Genomic DNA, 15188 nt, shown 5'->3' with positions numbered 1-15188 from the left:
TCACTCCCTCCGTCTGTGAGACAAGTAAGAGTCTTGATGTCACTGTTATCAGCTTTTGTTCAGCACGCGTCCCCATTTTTTGTAACCCTTTAAACGTAATCTCGCTTTAAAAATGAATCGTTTTCACTGTGTCATAGTGTTTTAGTGATGAGTTACTAGATCAGAGTAAACGTTACCATGATTGCATTGCACACTGTGAGATGTTTCTAATAGTCTACTATGCTTACACAACTTTTATATTTTACTACACATTAATGAATTCAAGGGCTATTTCAATCATGGCACTAAAAAACACGATGGTGAGCGATCTTTATACATTTGAGAACTGGCTGACACAGCACTTCTGACCACACAGTGCCGACTGCAAAAGGTCAAATTGTGCTGATGGCTGTTCAAACCAGGCAATCACATTTTCTACCATGGACGAGACTGAGTGTAGGGATTAATGTGACTCTAGCACCATCATGTGGTTGCAGCCAAACACCTAATTTTACAAAGAGGACCTCAAATTACAAATTGTTTGCAGTAGGCTTGTGATTAACTATTGTTATCATCCGTTACACCGCCAATTGTTTTTCTTGATTACTCGTTTGGTCTATAAAATGTCATAACATGGTGAATATGGAGAACAATGTCCAGTTTTTCAAAGATCAAGGTTATAAGTTGTTTTGTCAGTGCACGACTAAAGGAAGTACATTTAATTTGAAATAAAACAGATACCACAAATAAGTCTCTATATGAAGCAGCATTTTCAATTATTAAAATAGTTGGCGACTTTGTTTATTTCAATCGACTTATCCTTGCAGATGAAGTGTACAGATAAACTTGTTAATGAGGTCATATTTAAACCATAGGTAACATCCTGCACCACAAATCTATTTTATATAAGCGGCTGCTTGTACTCAATATAAACCCTCTTCATGTTTAAACGTTAGTGGCTGTGTGACAAAAGTCCAGTGATTGAATACTTGCGTTACTGAGGCACTGCAGGCTAAATATAAACGTGAGACAATGAAACACAAGAAGAGCCGTTCAGAACAAAATGTTGCTGATTGCAGCACTGAGGCAGTATCAATTCAGTGTGAAGGGATCTCCTTCCTATTTATTATTTATTTTCTACTAAATGCCACAATAGACCTTTGATTTCATGCAGTGCCTGCCACCCTTTCTGTGGGAGTAGTAGATGAACTAAAACATCATCAACATTTCAAGTCTTTAATTTAAATTGCACATATTTCAACATTTCAGTACCAACTCAATATTAAAGGGGCCCTATTGCTTCCTGTATCCTGTATATTCCTGTAATGGTCTGCACATTTTTTTCCCCCAAAGATCCCTCCAGAGGGAGTTTCGAAATAATTTCATGTAGCCTCTCCCACGTCTATCATCTAAGGCTTGTCATGCTATCTTTCCATCCCATTCATTAGTTTTATGACAGTCCCATAAGTCATTTTCGGACCCTATATACTTGGGGTATGTTATACATAATGAGGACAATAAATACATTAAATATATATTTAATATTCATTGTAATAAAGACACTTGGTAATTTTTCAGCCTGGATACTTTATATAAAATGTAATCTAGTGAAACGTGTTACTTACAGTATTTACCATAACATTACATTTGGCAGTGGGATCTTAAATTGGTAATTTATAAATAATAAAGTTATATAAAGTCAGTGTGGATCATTTCTGTAGAATGACCATTGTGCCGATTAGTTATGTTCCAATCCAGAAACCAACACCTTGTCAACGGTTAGAGCCTCGCCCACTTTTAATCTGACATGTTTGAGTAATCGCGGTGGAAGAAACAAAGTGAGGGAGTGCACACAGCTTTCTGTGTACACAGTCCTACTTTTCAATTTGTTTTTACAAAGCACAAAAATAAAGGCAAAGCCATCTCCAACCTGCAAACACTAGTCTTACACATTGTGTGTAAATACTTTTCACACAAAGGTAGGAGCACACAGGATTATAACTGTCACCGGGTGGAATAGGACTGACCTCAGATATCAGACTGCCATTATTTTCCATGAACTGGATTCCACCTCTGTAATGATGAATGTGTGGTAATTTGATAGGATTGTAACTGATTCATTCTCACAATGGTTGTTACGCTAAGCCTTTGCACACAGATGTGTCACTGTTTTATAGGATTGGTCCATTTAGCTTAAAGTGATATTAACATAGAGCTAGCTAGTTAGCAGCAAGCTAGTTGGTGTAGAGTTGGTGCTTACAGTTTTACTGAAATGAAACAGTCTTACACAGGAATTTCCCTTGGATTTATGATGAATAACCATGTGAATAACACATCAATCTACTGTTTTAAAGGCTTTGGCACCACCATCTGGTTGTACAGTACAATCACCTCGTGATTCGAAGCAACATTAAAGCATTTGCACAACAGTTTCTCATGTAAGGCTCTTCAAAGTCAGATGTTTTGTTTGTTTGGATATTTAATTAAATGAAATTGTGAATGAATACGGTGACAAATTGCTTAAAATATGGAAATAACTGAAAAAAAGACAAATTCCTAAAAACAGTTTGCCTTGATCTGCAATTAATTATGTTTTTATTTGGCTTTGTCAGCACATTTGTCACGATTGCTCCTTTTCTAGCCCGATTTTTGCCACATTTTAAGCTTTTATGTTCTAATTTCCTTTATGATGAGCTTTGTTCAAGAACATCCTATGACTTTTGTGTTGTTGGGAGCTGAACATGTTACTAGATTGAACTATAAATGACTGGAATTCTGGTTTTCAATACGTTTTTTTAGTTTAATGGAAAGAAATTCTTAAACTATAATGAGTGATGCACTATTGTAACCTTCCATTTAAGAATGGACATAAACCTGTACATACAAAATGCTTGTAAGTTTTCACTGAACGAACGCAGGAATATAAAAAACGTCTCTAAAACTGAACAAACTGATCCTGGAATCATTACCAGAGGAAGCGATAACACCCTCCTGTGTATCAGCTGCAGAGTCAGAAGAACAAAGTTGCAGGGTTGGCCGGGCAGGGACATAAACAGCTCAGGCTCATACACACAGGTGGCCAGAGAGTTTACAGATGTAATGTAACTCTTCAACATGTTTGTGTCAGGAAAGTAGCCTCTTTCATATTGTATAGAACATGTGTTTTTCCATGCAAGACAAGTTACTCCTGTTGTTGCTTTGTAGAAACAGAACTTAGTAAAGATGAAAACTGGAATCCATGTTGTGAACATCCACCATTTGCAACATTTATGAAACACTCTCAACATTCCTTTCAAAAAAAGTGTTGGAGCTAAAGCTAATAAATGTTCTGCTTGAAATGGCCCTAGCCTGGCAGAACGATGCAGAGACGATAATTCTGCTGGGAGAAAAGATAGATCCTCTGTACACTTTTCCTAGGCAGACATACTCAGAAATGAAGGAATTTAGTGGGTGGTTGGTGTTGGAACAACAACTCTAACCCTAAACTAGACATAAATGGAGGCACCACTAAAGGCCAGGAAGCATGCACTCAGCTTGATATACCAGCATATCATGTTTCTTGAAACCAATGGCTTAATACTTTTTCATTAAGCTACAATTAAAGATTAGGGAGCACTTTACAACATGTCAAGATAATTGAACAACTTTGTCAAGTATTTGCCTTAGGAGTTCATTTTGAAAGTTAAGTGAGTTGAAAAACGAGTTTCTTCTGCCACCACATGCCCAACAAAGTCTGATACTAGAGGTAAATAATGATATAGGACATACATATATATTTTTTCCATCCATTGTGGGGGAAAATTGTAGGATTGTACAGGTTTAGACGTTGGTCATTAATTAAACTACAGAGATAACAACTTATGTCACAGAGTTCAGGTCTGCACAGAAGGTGCCAAAACCTGTGTGACAGGAGAGAATACAGGTCAGGGGTTGAGTGTGCTTCTACAGGTTGTGAAACTCCAGCTCCCTCCCTCAGACTCCTCATGTCAACTCACACAGTTTGTAAATTGTGCAACAGTCTAATTTTCTCCTCCAATGAGAATGCTCTGGGTTGTCTCATTTGTGGTCTTTCTTTAAAAGTTGCTAATAGAAAGTGGGCGCTTGGTTCCTGGACAAAAGCCTGGTTTAGGCCGGTGATGTGTGGCCGTGAATATTAATGAGCCTGTTTCAGTGGTCAAGCATCTGGTTGTTTCAGAAAGTTGGAGATTACTTCAAATGAACAAGTTACATTTGAATTGTAGCTCCAAATTATTCCAAAGTAAAGCATTTAAACAACGAGAACAGTTACATTTCTTAAACTGAGTGTAGTAATGCTTACTGTATATCATCATTTTCTAAAATGCTAGTTTTCCCTAACAAGCAATAGACTAGCTTTTCAGATTAATCTATCTTGGGAAAGAACATTTTAAAACATTAACAGCGTCCTATTACAGCATTCTATTCTATTTGATTGTATTTACTTGCACTATTTTATCTGTTTTATTGTGTTGCACTGTTGCAGGAGCCTATGACCTAAGATTTTCATCGACATAACTACACTGTAGCTATGTACGAATGACAATAAAAGCCTTGAACCTTGAAAATAGCAATTTCAAAAGCAGCACAAAAGAATGTGTTTTTTATTTAGCCAGCTATTTTTGGATGTATCCTAAGAGTAAGTGTTTTATAAAAGGCAGTCATTCAACTAAAACAAAAAAAGCATGTGTGTTGCCCTGATATGTATGTAGAGTTCACTCTGTGTTGAAATGAAAAAGCGATATGAACAGCGACAGCACAATCTAGGATAAGATAATCTGGTGGGTTGTTTCTGTGATACATCAATGAAAATCATGTTGCTTAACTCCTTCAAGTCTTCTAATAATTATTGTTTTTTAAACAGCTAAGCTAATACTGTAACTCCATCAACCAGTGCTACTCTTATGAACTGCTTCCTAAAGCAAAGCAAGTTGTAACCTTGGGTAGAATTCCTAGAATCCCATCGCTTGTTTGATGTTATCACCCCCCTCTGAAGAGGAGGGCGTTGGTTTCCTATTTCACCTGGCTTTGCACGCCATCTGTCTTTTTTACAATGGTTGTAGGTACACATGTGCGTGTGAATAGAGAGAATGAAACAAGAGGGAATATGCAACAGCCCGTTTAGCACGCATATGTATTTTCTTTTCGGGGGGAGGAGAGAAGGAGCAGCCTAAGTAAACAGAGGACTTTGCACCAATCAGCAGGCAAACATGCAAAGCCACCGTGACTTGCGAGTCTTGATGACCGTTAAAATCCAGAAAATAAGTGTAACAACCAAAACCTACAATTAGCATGTGCATAATATAATGAATAATCTATGTTGTACTACTGCTATCTTAAAAATACGCTAAAGACATGACATACTTCACTGGAAAACATAATGGTTTTTATCATTATTAAACTGCAATACTTCACATACTACAGTATCAAAACTGAAAAGGAATGTCCAATATAAAAGAGGAAAGTTGCAAAATGTCACTTGTTGCACACACCAGGAAAGGAAATACATGATCATAAGTAAAGTCCAATAAGAGAATGATTAAATGGAGAAAAAATGTTCTCCACATATTCCACTGGGAATCTCATCTTGCTCTGTTTTCCTGTAGTTACGCAATACCCTTCCTGCAAAATCACCCTGAATTTCCTGCGGAATTTTAAACACACACATACAAAGTCACTCCCACTTGCACACACATAAAGCTGCCTCCTAAACACAGCTACCACTAGCTCTTGCACAGAGCCATTTTGCACTATAGAGAAGAAGCGATGAGCCGCGGGGTGTGGTTTCCTGCACTTGGGCTGCTGGCCTGGCTGTGCTGCCTCAGTCTGGGGCCCGTGGAGGGGGGGAAGGTGCTGGTTGTGCCTGTGGATGGGAGCCACTGGCTCAGCATGAAAATACTGGTGAAGGAGCTCAGCGAGAGGGGACATGAAATCTTAGCCCTGGTGCCAGAAACCAGCCTGTTGATCCATGGCTCAGAGAGCTTCAAGACAGAGGTCTACCCTGTCCCCTTTACCAAAGCAGAACTGGACGGAAAATTCAACGAGATGAAGGATGGAGTGTTCCTCAAGCCGCCGAAGGTCACAGATTTGTTTATCAACTTGGAGCGTTTGGTAAACTTCACGACAGTTCAGGTGACAGCCTGCGAGAGTTTGCTGAACAACCAGCCTCTAATGGGTCGACTGAGGGAAGGCGGCTTCGATGTTTTGCTAACAGACCCCTTCCTTCCCTGCGGCTCTGTCCTGGCTCATATCTTTAACATCCCAGCAGTTTATTTCCTGCGGGGACTTCCATGTGAGATGGATCTAAAAGCTAACCAGGTCCCCTCTCCTCGTTCCTACATTCCTGTGGCTTTCTCTGGTAACACGGACATCATGACATTCCCACAGAGAGTCAAAAACATGCTCATGTATTTTCTGGAGTCCTACATGTGCAGAATTATCTATGCACACTTTGACGATCTGGCCCGAAAGTACATAGGAGACGACATGACCTACAGTAAACTTCTCAGTAATGGTGCAATCTGGCTTCTCAGATACGACTTTACTTTTGAGTGGCCCAGACCACTCTTGCCGAACATGGTTTTTATTGGCGGTATCAATTGTGGAAAGAAGTCTCCTCTGCCTGCGGTGAGTATTCAAAGAATGTATCTCCGTGTAAACAAGCAACCGTTACATCTGGAATCACTCCAGGCAAAATGCATACTGGTGTTGAGTCAGACTGAAGCAAAGCCCTTTAAAGTTGATGTAATGAAGTCTACACCATAAAATAGAAAAAATACTTGCCAACAGTTTTATATATAAACAATTCATTAAAAGACAATGTAAAATATGAAAGGGGTCACTCATAGTGAAGAACCTATAGACAATGATTACTAAAGTGCTCTGTGCCTACCTAATCTGCAAATGGGTAACTTTGTGGCATGTTAGCGAAAATAAGTAACTCAGGAAGCATAAAGACATGCATTAAGTATTACAAAAAACCTAGATTTCAGGGACTTGCAAAAATATTTCAAAACTATAATAGATTGCCTGTAGTACAAGACAGTACTTTGACCTTTGATGTGAATCTGGAGAGAAATATGTTCCAGTAGCAAAACACAAGTACTTAAATGATTGCTAAGATTGTTGTGTCTGGTAATCAGGATTAACTAACAATGCACTCACAGCATTGTGAAATAACAGGTTTTTCTGCAGTGTGTGAGATTTGAACAAGCGGATTTGTTGAATATGGCCAGTTTAATCTCTGAAAAGAAGTAAGGGGCCCTGTTGTGTTAACAGTAATCAAATGTTCTACTGGGGCAAAGGGTTTGTTGACATAAGCACAAAGGACATTGTTTTCTATTGCTGAATGTTGATCAAATTAATTCCTTTCAATCAGTAAATGGGGCGGAGCCTGCGAGCTAGTTCAGGCAGTCAACTAGAGCACCAATCATACATTAACATGTGACGCACCTCGTCCCTCTTACAACCAACCAAACACATTCTCCTAAACATGCCGCTCTATTTAAGTGGCCAGGTCTTCCTGCCTCTGCCTCGCTATGCTGCCACTGCTGCGTTCACTTGCTATTGCTACGTTCATGTTCCTGCTGTTGTGTTTCATGTTGCTGCTGCTTGCCTGCCCCACCACCACCCCAGCTCCACCCCAGCTTCCACCTGTAGGCTCGAGGGATAGTTATCTAATCATCACTCAATGTTCTTTGTAAATCTGTGGAGTGATGAGGCCCGAGCCTAAGACGCCAAACTCAAACTATATGCTGCTATAATAAACATATTAAGAAACACGTGAGTTGTCTGACTGAAATATATGATGCAAGTTTTAATGACTGCACTCAACAATAAAAAGCTGCTGAACTTTGGTCATTTGACCATCCGTGACCCCTACCCTGTTTTATCTTTCAAACTAATTGTGGTGTCTTTTTAACCTTCCTGCAGGACTTGCAGGAGTTTGTGGATGGATCAGGAGATGACGGCTTTATCGTCTTCACCCTGGGATCAATGGTGTCCAACATGCCAATGGAGAAGGCTAAACAGTTTGTTGATGCATTCAGGCAAATTCCTCAAAGGGTACAAAAAACAGATAAATCACTTTACTAAGATGAAATGAAATCAGTGTATGCAAAAACAACTACTTTTCTTAGACTGCTATTTAAATAAGACACACATCTCTAACTACACAATCACTGCTTGAATTTACATTTAAGTCGGATATTTTCACAATATATGCTCACGTCCTTTGCACTTTGTTCCTTGCATTGTTGTTAACATGGCAAACTTTACTGCATTACGTTCACAGTTTGAATGTGTTAACATTCATTAAAATTAAGAGGTATTGTTTGTATTTCAGGTTGTGTGGAGATACACTGGAGACCTACCTAAAGATTTACCAAAGAACGTGAGACTCATGAAGTGGTTACCTCAGAATGATCTCCTAGGTGTGTTTTAGTCCAAGATTTGCTACCAATCAAATTGTTTTGTGGTGGCCTAGGACTTTAAGTGTTTTTTTTCTGCTTCCCAGCCCATCCCAACGTGAGAGCCTTCATCACACATGGAGGTACCCATGGTATCTATGAGGGTATCTGCCATGCTGTACCCATGTTGATGTTTCCACTGTTTGGGGACCAGGGGGACAACGTGCACCGCATGGTGGCCCGCGGTGTCGCAGTTAAACTTGGAATTTACGATGTGACGACTGAAAGCCTATTAGCTGGACTAAATACAATCATCCATGACAAAAGGTAAGTGTCAAATTAAACTTTATTGAATAATAAATTCACTATTGAGTGCTGTGCACCTGCACCAGATATACAAAGGATATATCCATTAAACTAAAACTATAAAAACACTACTAGATGACTAAAACTCCACAGGAAAACTTTTATTATGAGTAAGTCAAACGCATGCGTGGGCTCTCATACATTGAAAACAAATGAAAATGTATTGAAATTATTAACTATTTCTTGCAGAACTACCATTGCAAATACAGCTTCAGAAATACCTCTTTAAAATAATTACTCATGTTTATCTGCAATATCTTTGGCATTTGCATCTTGTTTTATAGATGTATATTGCAAACAGGGTCAATGAATATAGTTGTATTGTAGTTTGTGAAGATATATGATTGGAATTCTGATAAAACTGAGATTATCATATTAACTCTGTTTTAAAAAACATTACTTCCCCCAGTTACAAGGAGAACATAGTGAGGCTGTCTGAGATACATCTGGACCGTCCAGTCCCGCCTCTGGACCTGGCTGTTTTCTGGACTGAGTTTGTCATTAGGCACAAAGGAGCCAAACACCTCCGGGTCGCTGCACACGACTTAAACTGGATTCAGTACCATAGCCTGGATGTCATCGGCATTTTAATCTTAATTATAATCACTTTTCTGTGGATGACACTGAAATGCTGCTTATTCTGCACCCGCAAGTGTTGCGGAAGGAGGACTCCAAAGAAAAAGAAAGAGTAGTGTTTATAACAGTCACTAAGTTTTATAAGCTCTGTAATGAAGATGATAACGTATGTCGAAACACTGCAATGATTTTTATACTGGTGTGTGCGAGCGTGTATTGGTGTGTGTGTGTGTATAATATGTCTGTTTGTACACTATGCTTAAAATAAAATCTGTTCAAGTGCCATTACTACGTTGTCTGTAATCCATGTGAAACATGCTACTTGCTGTGATTGATTGAAGCCAAGATCTGAAAAGCCAACCTAAGAACAAATAAAAACATTTTTTTAAACTTGTATGAATTTATTTGTGCCAAACTACAAAATACATTGTTGTACCTTATTTAGAAACCTATTTCATTCAGGTTTCTCCACAGGACTCCTTTTTGTGCAGGACTGTTGTTTTAGGGGAAATTAATTGTACTTCCTTTAATTGAGTTGACTGTAATCATTTGCGAATACAACTAGCAAATAGTTGTATGCTTATACTGTTTAGCTGAGTTAGTGCAAGTTGGCAAGCTAACAACAAGTGCAGTATAACTGACTTTTGAAGTATAATTCAACAGCATACTTTCCTTTCTCTTCAATCTTTTCTTCTCCATTTCAGCACCTTGTGTAACTATTGGAGCTAGGAATACAATCAATTTTAATGACTGCAAGCAAGCATTCATTTTCAGTAATGCAGAAGCTGTTATTAGGAAACATATGGCTGTTGGCTCTTGTTTACAAAGCGATACTAGCGTTTGCACTTGTGACCTTTCAGTCAGAGCTTCAGGCAGCGGTTATCACCTGAGGCATCACATAACAGTCAATTACTAGTACTGACTCCACCTTCGTGAACCTAACAACAAAAGGGCTGGTTAAGACATTTCGGTAACCACAACCCTAACGTGAGCACAATATTCAGCTCAGTCCACAAATGTAAAAAGAGTGTCATCTTTTATTATACTTGGATTGGGTTGGATTTGATTAAATGAAGACTCCATTGGAGATATTGGTGTTGGTGCTGACCCAGTATAATCTCCCACCATGCAGATACAGAAAAAAATGTGCATTAAAATGTGTATTGTCATTTCAGGAAAGAACACTTCTGAGTGGAAGTCAGCTTTGGTATTAATAGCACTAGTGGAGCAAAATGTTTCAACTTTTAGAGTCTAATTTTAAAATAGTGTATATCCTGAATATTGAGGTAGAACAAAGGACCTTGAGTCATTTTTGGTGAATTACCCATACCTACATACAATATTTGCCTTCTAATTGTTTAATCGAAAGCAAACTGCATACCACACCTTTCACTATTGTCACTTTCAGTTTTAACATCTTTGGTGCTTATTTTTTACTGTTGAAAAAGAGCTTAGGACAAAAAGAGAGCTCAAAGGGCTGCCATAGTCTATTGTGGTATAACCACCTTTAAGTGGATGCAGATTTTGTGGTGCAAAGCACTGCAAAGCATGCAAAAGTGAGGGTCATGGTTGTGCAAACCACATAGGTCTAGTATTGGCATGTCTTCCAATTATTAGGGAAGCTGTTTATAAGTGTAAACTTCTGCAAATAATTTACATTATAAAGACTGCACAGATGGCAACTGAAAAGACTGTATTCAGTTTGTAAGTTGCTGTATAGCAAGCTAGATTTTTTCACCTCGGTAAACATTTGTATAAAGAACATTTTCCCTTTTCATAAATTCACTGAGCTCCATTTACTACAATACTACAATATACCAAGTGTAATTTACTTGGCATTAAAATATGATTTCCAGCTCAATGACTTACAGCAAAACCAAATTCAGTTGTACAACATATCCTGTTGTTTTCCATGTATTACAATCTGATGGAACGTGGACTGACTGCCTTAGCTGCCTGCCTGCTCTCATCAATGGTCCAATTTAACACTTTATGTGTGTACAGTGTATATTGTTGTAACACAAATCTTCAAATCTAATCAGGTTCATTTGATAGGGCCACTTGCCTTATAACCCCACAAATCTGTTTTCCGTGGTAGTGACGAAAGTGTAATATTTTATTCTGGTCCAAAATGACATAATACTGGAAACATTAAAGCCTGCTTCAGCTCCACCTATTGAAATAACTTGTGGGAGGGCATTGAATGTAACTTCCCTTCCATAAATAAAAACAGCAAGATGTCTAAAAGAGTTTTTTGTCACCTGTTTAATAACACGTCCTACACCATGCCAGTTTCAAAGTATCAAATGGCATGCCTATCAAGGGATGATCAAACAACATTCTTTCACTTCCAAGATCAAGTGTGTAGCCAAGTGTTTCATTTTTCGTTGATAAAAGTTTCAACAATTAAAATAAATGTTATTTGCTTTTAATCTACCCCAAGAAATCCTACCAATGTCCAGCAATCCACAATATTTCAGATAATATATCTTTGCAAATATGCAGCTAGCAGAATAATGTTTTTTATTTACAGCAACTCATGATACTGGAATTAGAAATTGTACTTGAGCTTTAGCATGTAATTCTATCATAGGGTTAGGGTTAGGAGCACAGTGGGCATGTCGGTGACTCTTCCATGTCCCATGTGTGAAGGTTCGATGGGCTTGTGAGCACATCGTACACTGCCTGAACACGAAACCTGATGCGATGTGGCTCTGCTTTCCAAAGCTCAGCCCATGTTTCTTTTCTCTCAATCGCATTCTCCAATCTTTTCCATGCTCCCTTTCATTCCTTCCCAACGCCTTGCAGGTTCTGGTCTCCTCCACTGCTGCTCGCACTTCCTCCTGAACCAGTGTGACCACTCCCAACAGCCTCCTGTGGTTCAGTATTGCCTCTGCTTCCTGAACAGCTTCCTCTGCCCTGAACTTCCAGCCCGTCTTCACTTGGATGCCGGCTCCTGCCACTTTAGGATAACTTGAGTCCCTGTACTGCACTTCCTCCCTGGCTCTTGTGACCTTGAATTGTTCCTCCAAGGATTTGAAGGGCAGTTGCAGTTTGTTGTTGCGACCATAGAGAGCTATGCTGCTCAGACTCTTGGGCAGCCAAAGCCATTTCCTTCGATGGTTGCTGACTCTCCTCTCTAAGGTTTTGGCGATGGAGATTGGAACTGCATAGATGAGGAGGGGCCAAAGGACTCTAGCAAGAATGCCGTGATGACACACCTAGGCTTTGAACTTTCCAGGTAGGCCAGACTTGTCCTCAAATTTCAGCTAGCCATCTAGCCAGCCATCCAGCCAGCCTTCCGGGCATTGTCAGGTGACTTGGGGCCTGGTTCCTCCTGAGGTATATCATCTATTATATACCACTAAGCATTTTCTAAAATGCTAGTCTTCCCCAACAAGCAATAGTCTAGCTTTTTCAGATTGATATATCTTGAGAAAGAAAATTCAAAAACGTTATCAGTATGAAATAGCAATTTCAAAAGCAGCACAATTTTTAGCCGGCTATGTTTGGATGTATCCTAAGAGTAAGTGTTTTATAATAGGCGGTCTTTCACCTAAAACAAAAAAAGCATGTGTGTTGCCCTGATATGTATGTAGAGTTCACTCTGTGTTGAAATGAAAAAGCGATATGAACAGCGACAGCATAATCCAGGATAAAATAATCTGGTGGGTTGTTTGTCTGATACATCCATGAAAATCATGTTACTTAACTCCTTCAAGTCTTCTAATAATTATTGTTTTTTTTAATTATTTGAATAAGCTAATACTGTAACTCCATCAACCGTTTTTCAAGTACTGGTCAATTTTGAGATTTTGTGCTATTTTGATTCTATAACATGTTTTCTTTCAGGCTTTTGGAAGGAAAACGTACAAAATACACATTTAAGTGTTTATTTTACTATAGTTTGTCTATTTGCGTCTGTAGATTTCTCCTAAATTCACCAAAAGTTAGCATTCTAACGTAACATAAAGTACCGCGACCGCTGTGTGCACCATGTCAACAGAGATATCGTTGGAAAGCTGTGTCTCTCCTGCACAATCTCATCGGATCCAAATATGGTCATTTATTTTGTATCAGCAACCAATCGTGAAAGTACAAAGGGGTCTTAAACTGTCACGATCACAGGTACAGATCAGAACCCAATAGCACGACTCAGATACAACCAGTGTATTGCAATGTTCAGCTTATTCAGGTCAGGGACAGGCAGGGTCAAAACCAGGAAATCCATCAGACAGGCAACCAAAACCAGACAGGGAGCAGGCAGGAACTCGAGATCCGTAAACAGGCAGGCAGGGATAAAAAAACCGGGCAGGACAAACATCTAGGCTAGAGAACAACATTCACTGGAGAGCTTGGCGGAAACGACAAGACAATCTGGCAAAGGACCAGTGATAGTGAGGTGGTATAAATACTGTGGAGTGATGAGGGAATGAGTAACAGGTGAGGGGAAGGGCTGGGGAGACCAGGTGAGGGAAGTGAGCTGATTACAAGGGCCTGGAGGAAGGCGGGATCTGAAATGACAGGAGAGTTTAGAATCTAATCTAATACTTGATTCAAAAATACATATATTATTAAATTAACTTAACATATTGTGAACAAAATTAACATTGCTTTTTATTTAAATAAAATAAATAATATTTCGCATCAAAAGAAACAACAATGTTTTAACAAATCGTATTAAATAATCTGATGACAGAACTGTAAACAGAATAGCTGAAACTTTAACAAAATAAAGAGTAGTTCAGTTACCTCTAATCATTAACCCAACATTCACTCAGATACAACCAGTGTAATGCGATTGGCGGACCGTTGATAGCGGTCGGAGAAGCGCAGGAGCGCGGAGCGGGCCTTTAACCACATGCGTCGACATCGGCTTACAAACGCCTGTGCAGATGGGACGCTGGCCTCACGTTCCTGTCCAGGGAAAAGGGGTGGCTGGTATCCGCGGGAGCATTGGAATGGAGAAAGACCAGTAGCAGAACTAGGAAGGGTGTTGTGGGCATACTCATCCCATAGAAGCTGCCTCGACCAGGAGGAGGGAGTGGAGGAGGCTAGACAGCGTAAGGCAGTCTCCATCTCCTGGTTCATTCGCTCTGCTGCTCCCAGCAGCCTGCAAAACTCGGACCAAAAATGAGAAGTAAACTGTGGTCCCCGATCAGACACAACGTCACTGGGGAGACCATGCAGCCTGAACATATGTTGTAGCATGATTTCAGCCGTTTCCTTGGCAGTAGGTAATTTGGTTAATGGAATAAGCCGGGCAGACTTGGAAAACCGGTCTATGACTGTGAGTATGACTGTGTTACCGTCTGAGGGTGGTAGTCCAGTGATAAAATCCAAGGAGATGTGGGACCAGGGACGATGAGGGATAGGCAAGGGATGAAGAAGACCGGAGGGAGCTTGGCGTGAGGTCTTATTTTGGGAGCAGACTAGGCAAGCAGCAATGAATTCCTTGGTATCCTTCTCCATGGAAGACCACAAAAATCGCTGTTGAATCAGGGCTAGGGACCGTCTCACTCCTGAGTGACAAGCCAGGCGAGAGTTATGACCCCACTGGAGAACCTGGGTACGGAGAGTGGCAGGAACAAACAGACGGTTAACAGGACAGGCACTTGGGGCTGGGTGTTCAGCATGAGAGCGCTTGACCTTATCCTCCACCTCCCAGGTCACCAGACCAATGACACATGTAGAAGCAATGATATTCTCAGTATGAGATGGAGAGCTCTCTGGCTGGAACTGGCGAGACAGGGCGTCAGGTTTGATGTTCTTAGAACCAGGTCTGTATGAAAGAGAAAAATCAAAGCGCGTGAAAAACAGAGCCCACCTGGCTTGACGAGAGTT

At 39.9% G+C, this 15188-nt stretch overlaps 1 protein-coding gene across 1 annotated transcript; it reads left to right on the top strand.

Moving 5' to 3' along the window:
• The first annotated feature begins 5676 nt into the window (after positions 1 to 5676).
• LOC117544090 (UDP-glucuronosyltransferase-like) lies at positions 5677 to 9734 on the top strand. Its single transcript, XM_034212890.1, has 5 exons — positions 5677 to 6621; positions 7927 to 8058; positions 8339 to 8426; positions 8510 to 8729; positions 9178 to 9734. The coding sequence occupies exons 1-5, from the start codon at positions 5761 to 5763 to the stop codon at positions 9458 to 9460; spliced, it is 1584 nt and encodes a 527-aa protein (XP_034068781.1). The 5' UTR covers positions 5677 to 5760; the 3' UTR covers positions 9461 to 9734.
• The last annotated feature ends 5454 nt before the right edge of the window (positions 9735 to 15188 follow it).

The sequence above is a fragment of the Gymnodraco acuticeps genome, unplaced genomic scaffold (genome assembly GCF_902827175.1).
Source record: "Gymnodraco acuticeps unplaced genomic scaffold, fGymAcu1.1, whole genome shotgun sequence".
NCBI classification, from domain to species: Eukaryota; Metazoa; Chordata; class Actinopteri; order Perciformes; family Bathydraconidae; genus Gymnodraco; species Gymnodraco acuticeps.
Note: the sequence above shows the minus strand (reverse complement) of the source record. Positions and strands in the feature narration are given on the sequence as shown.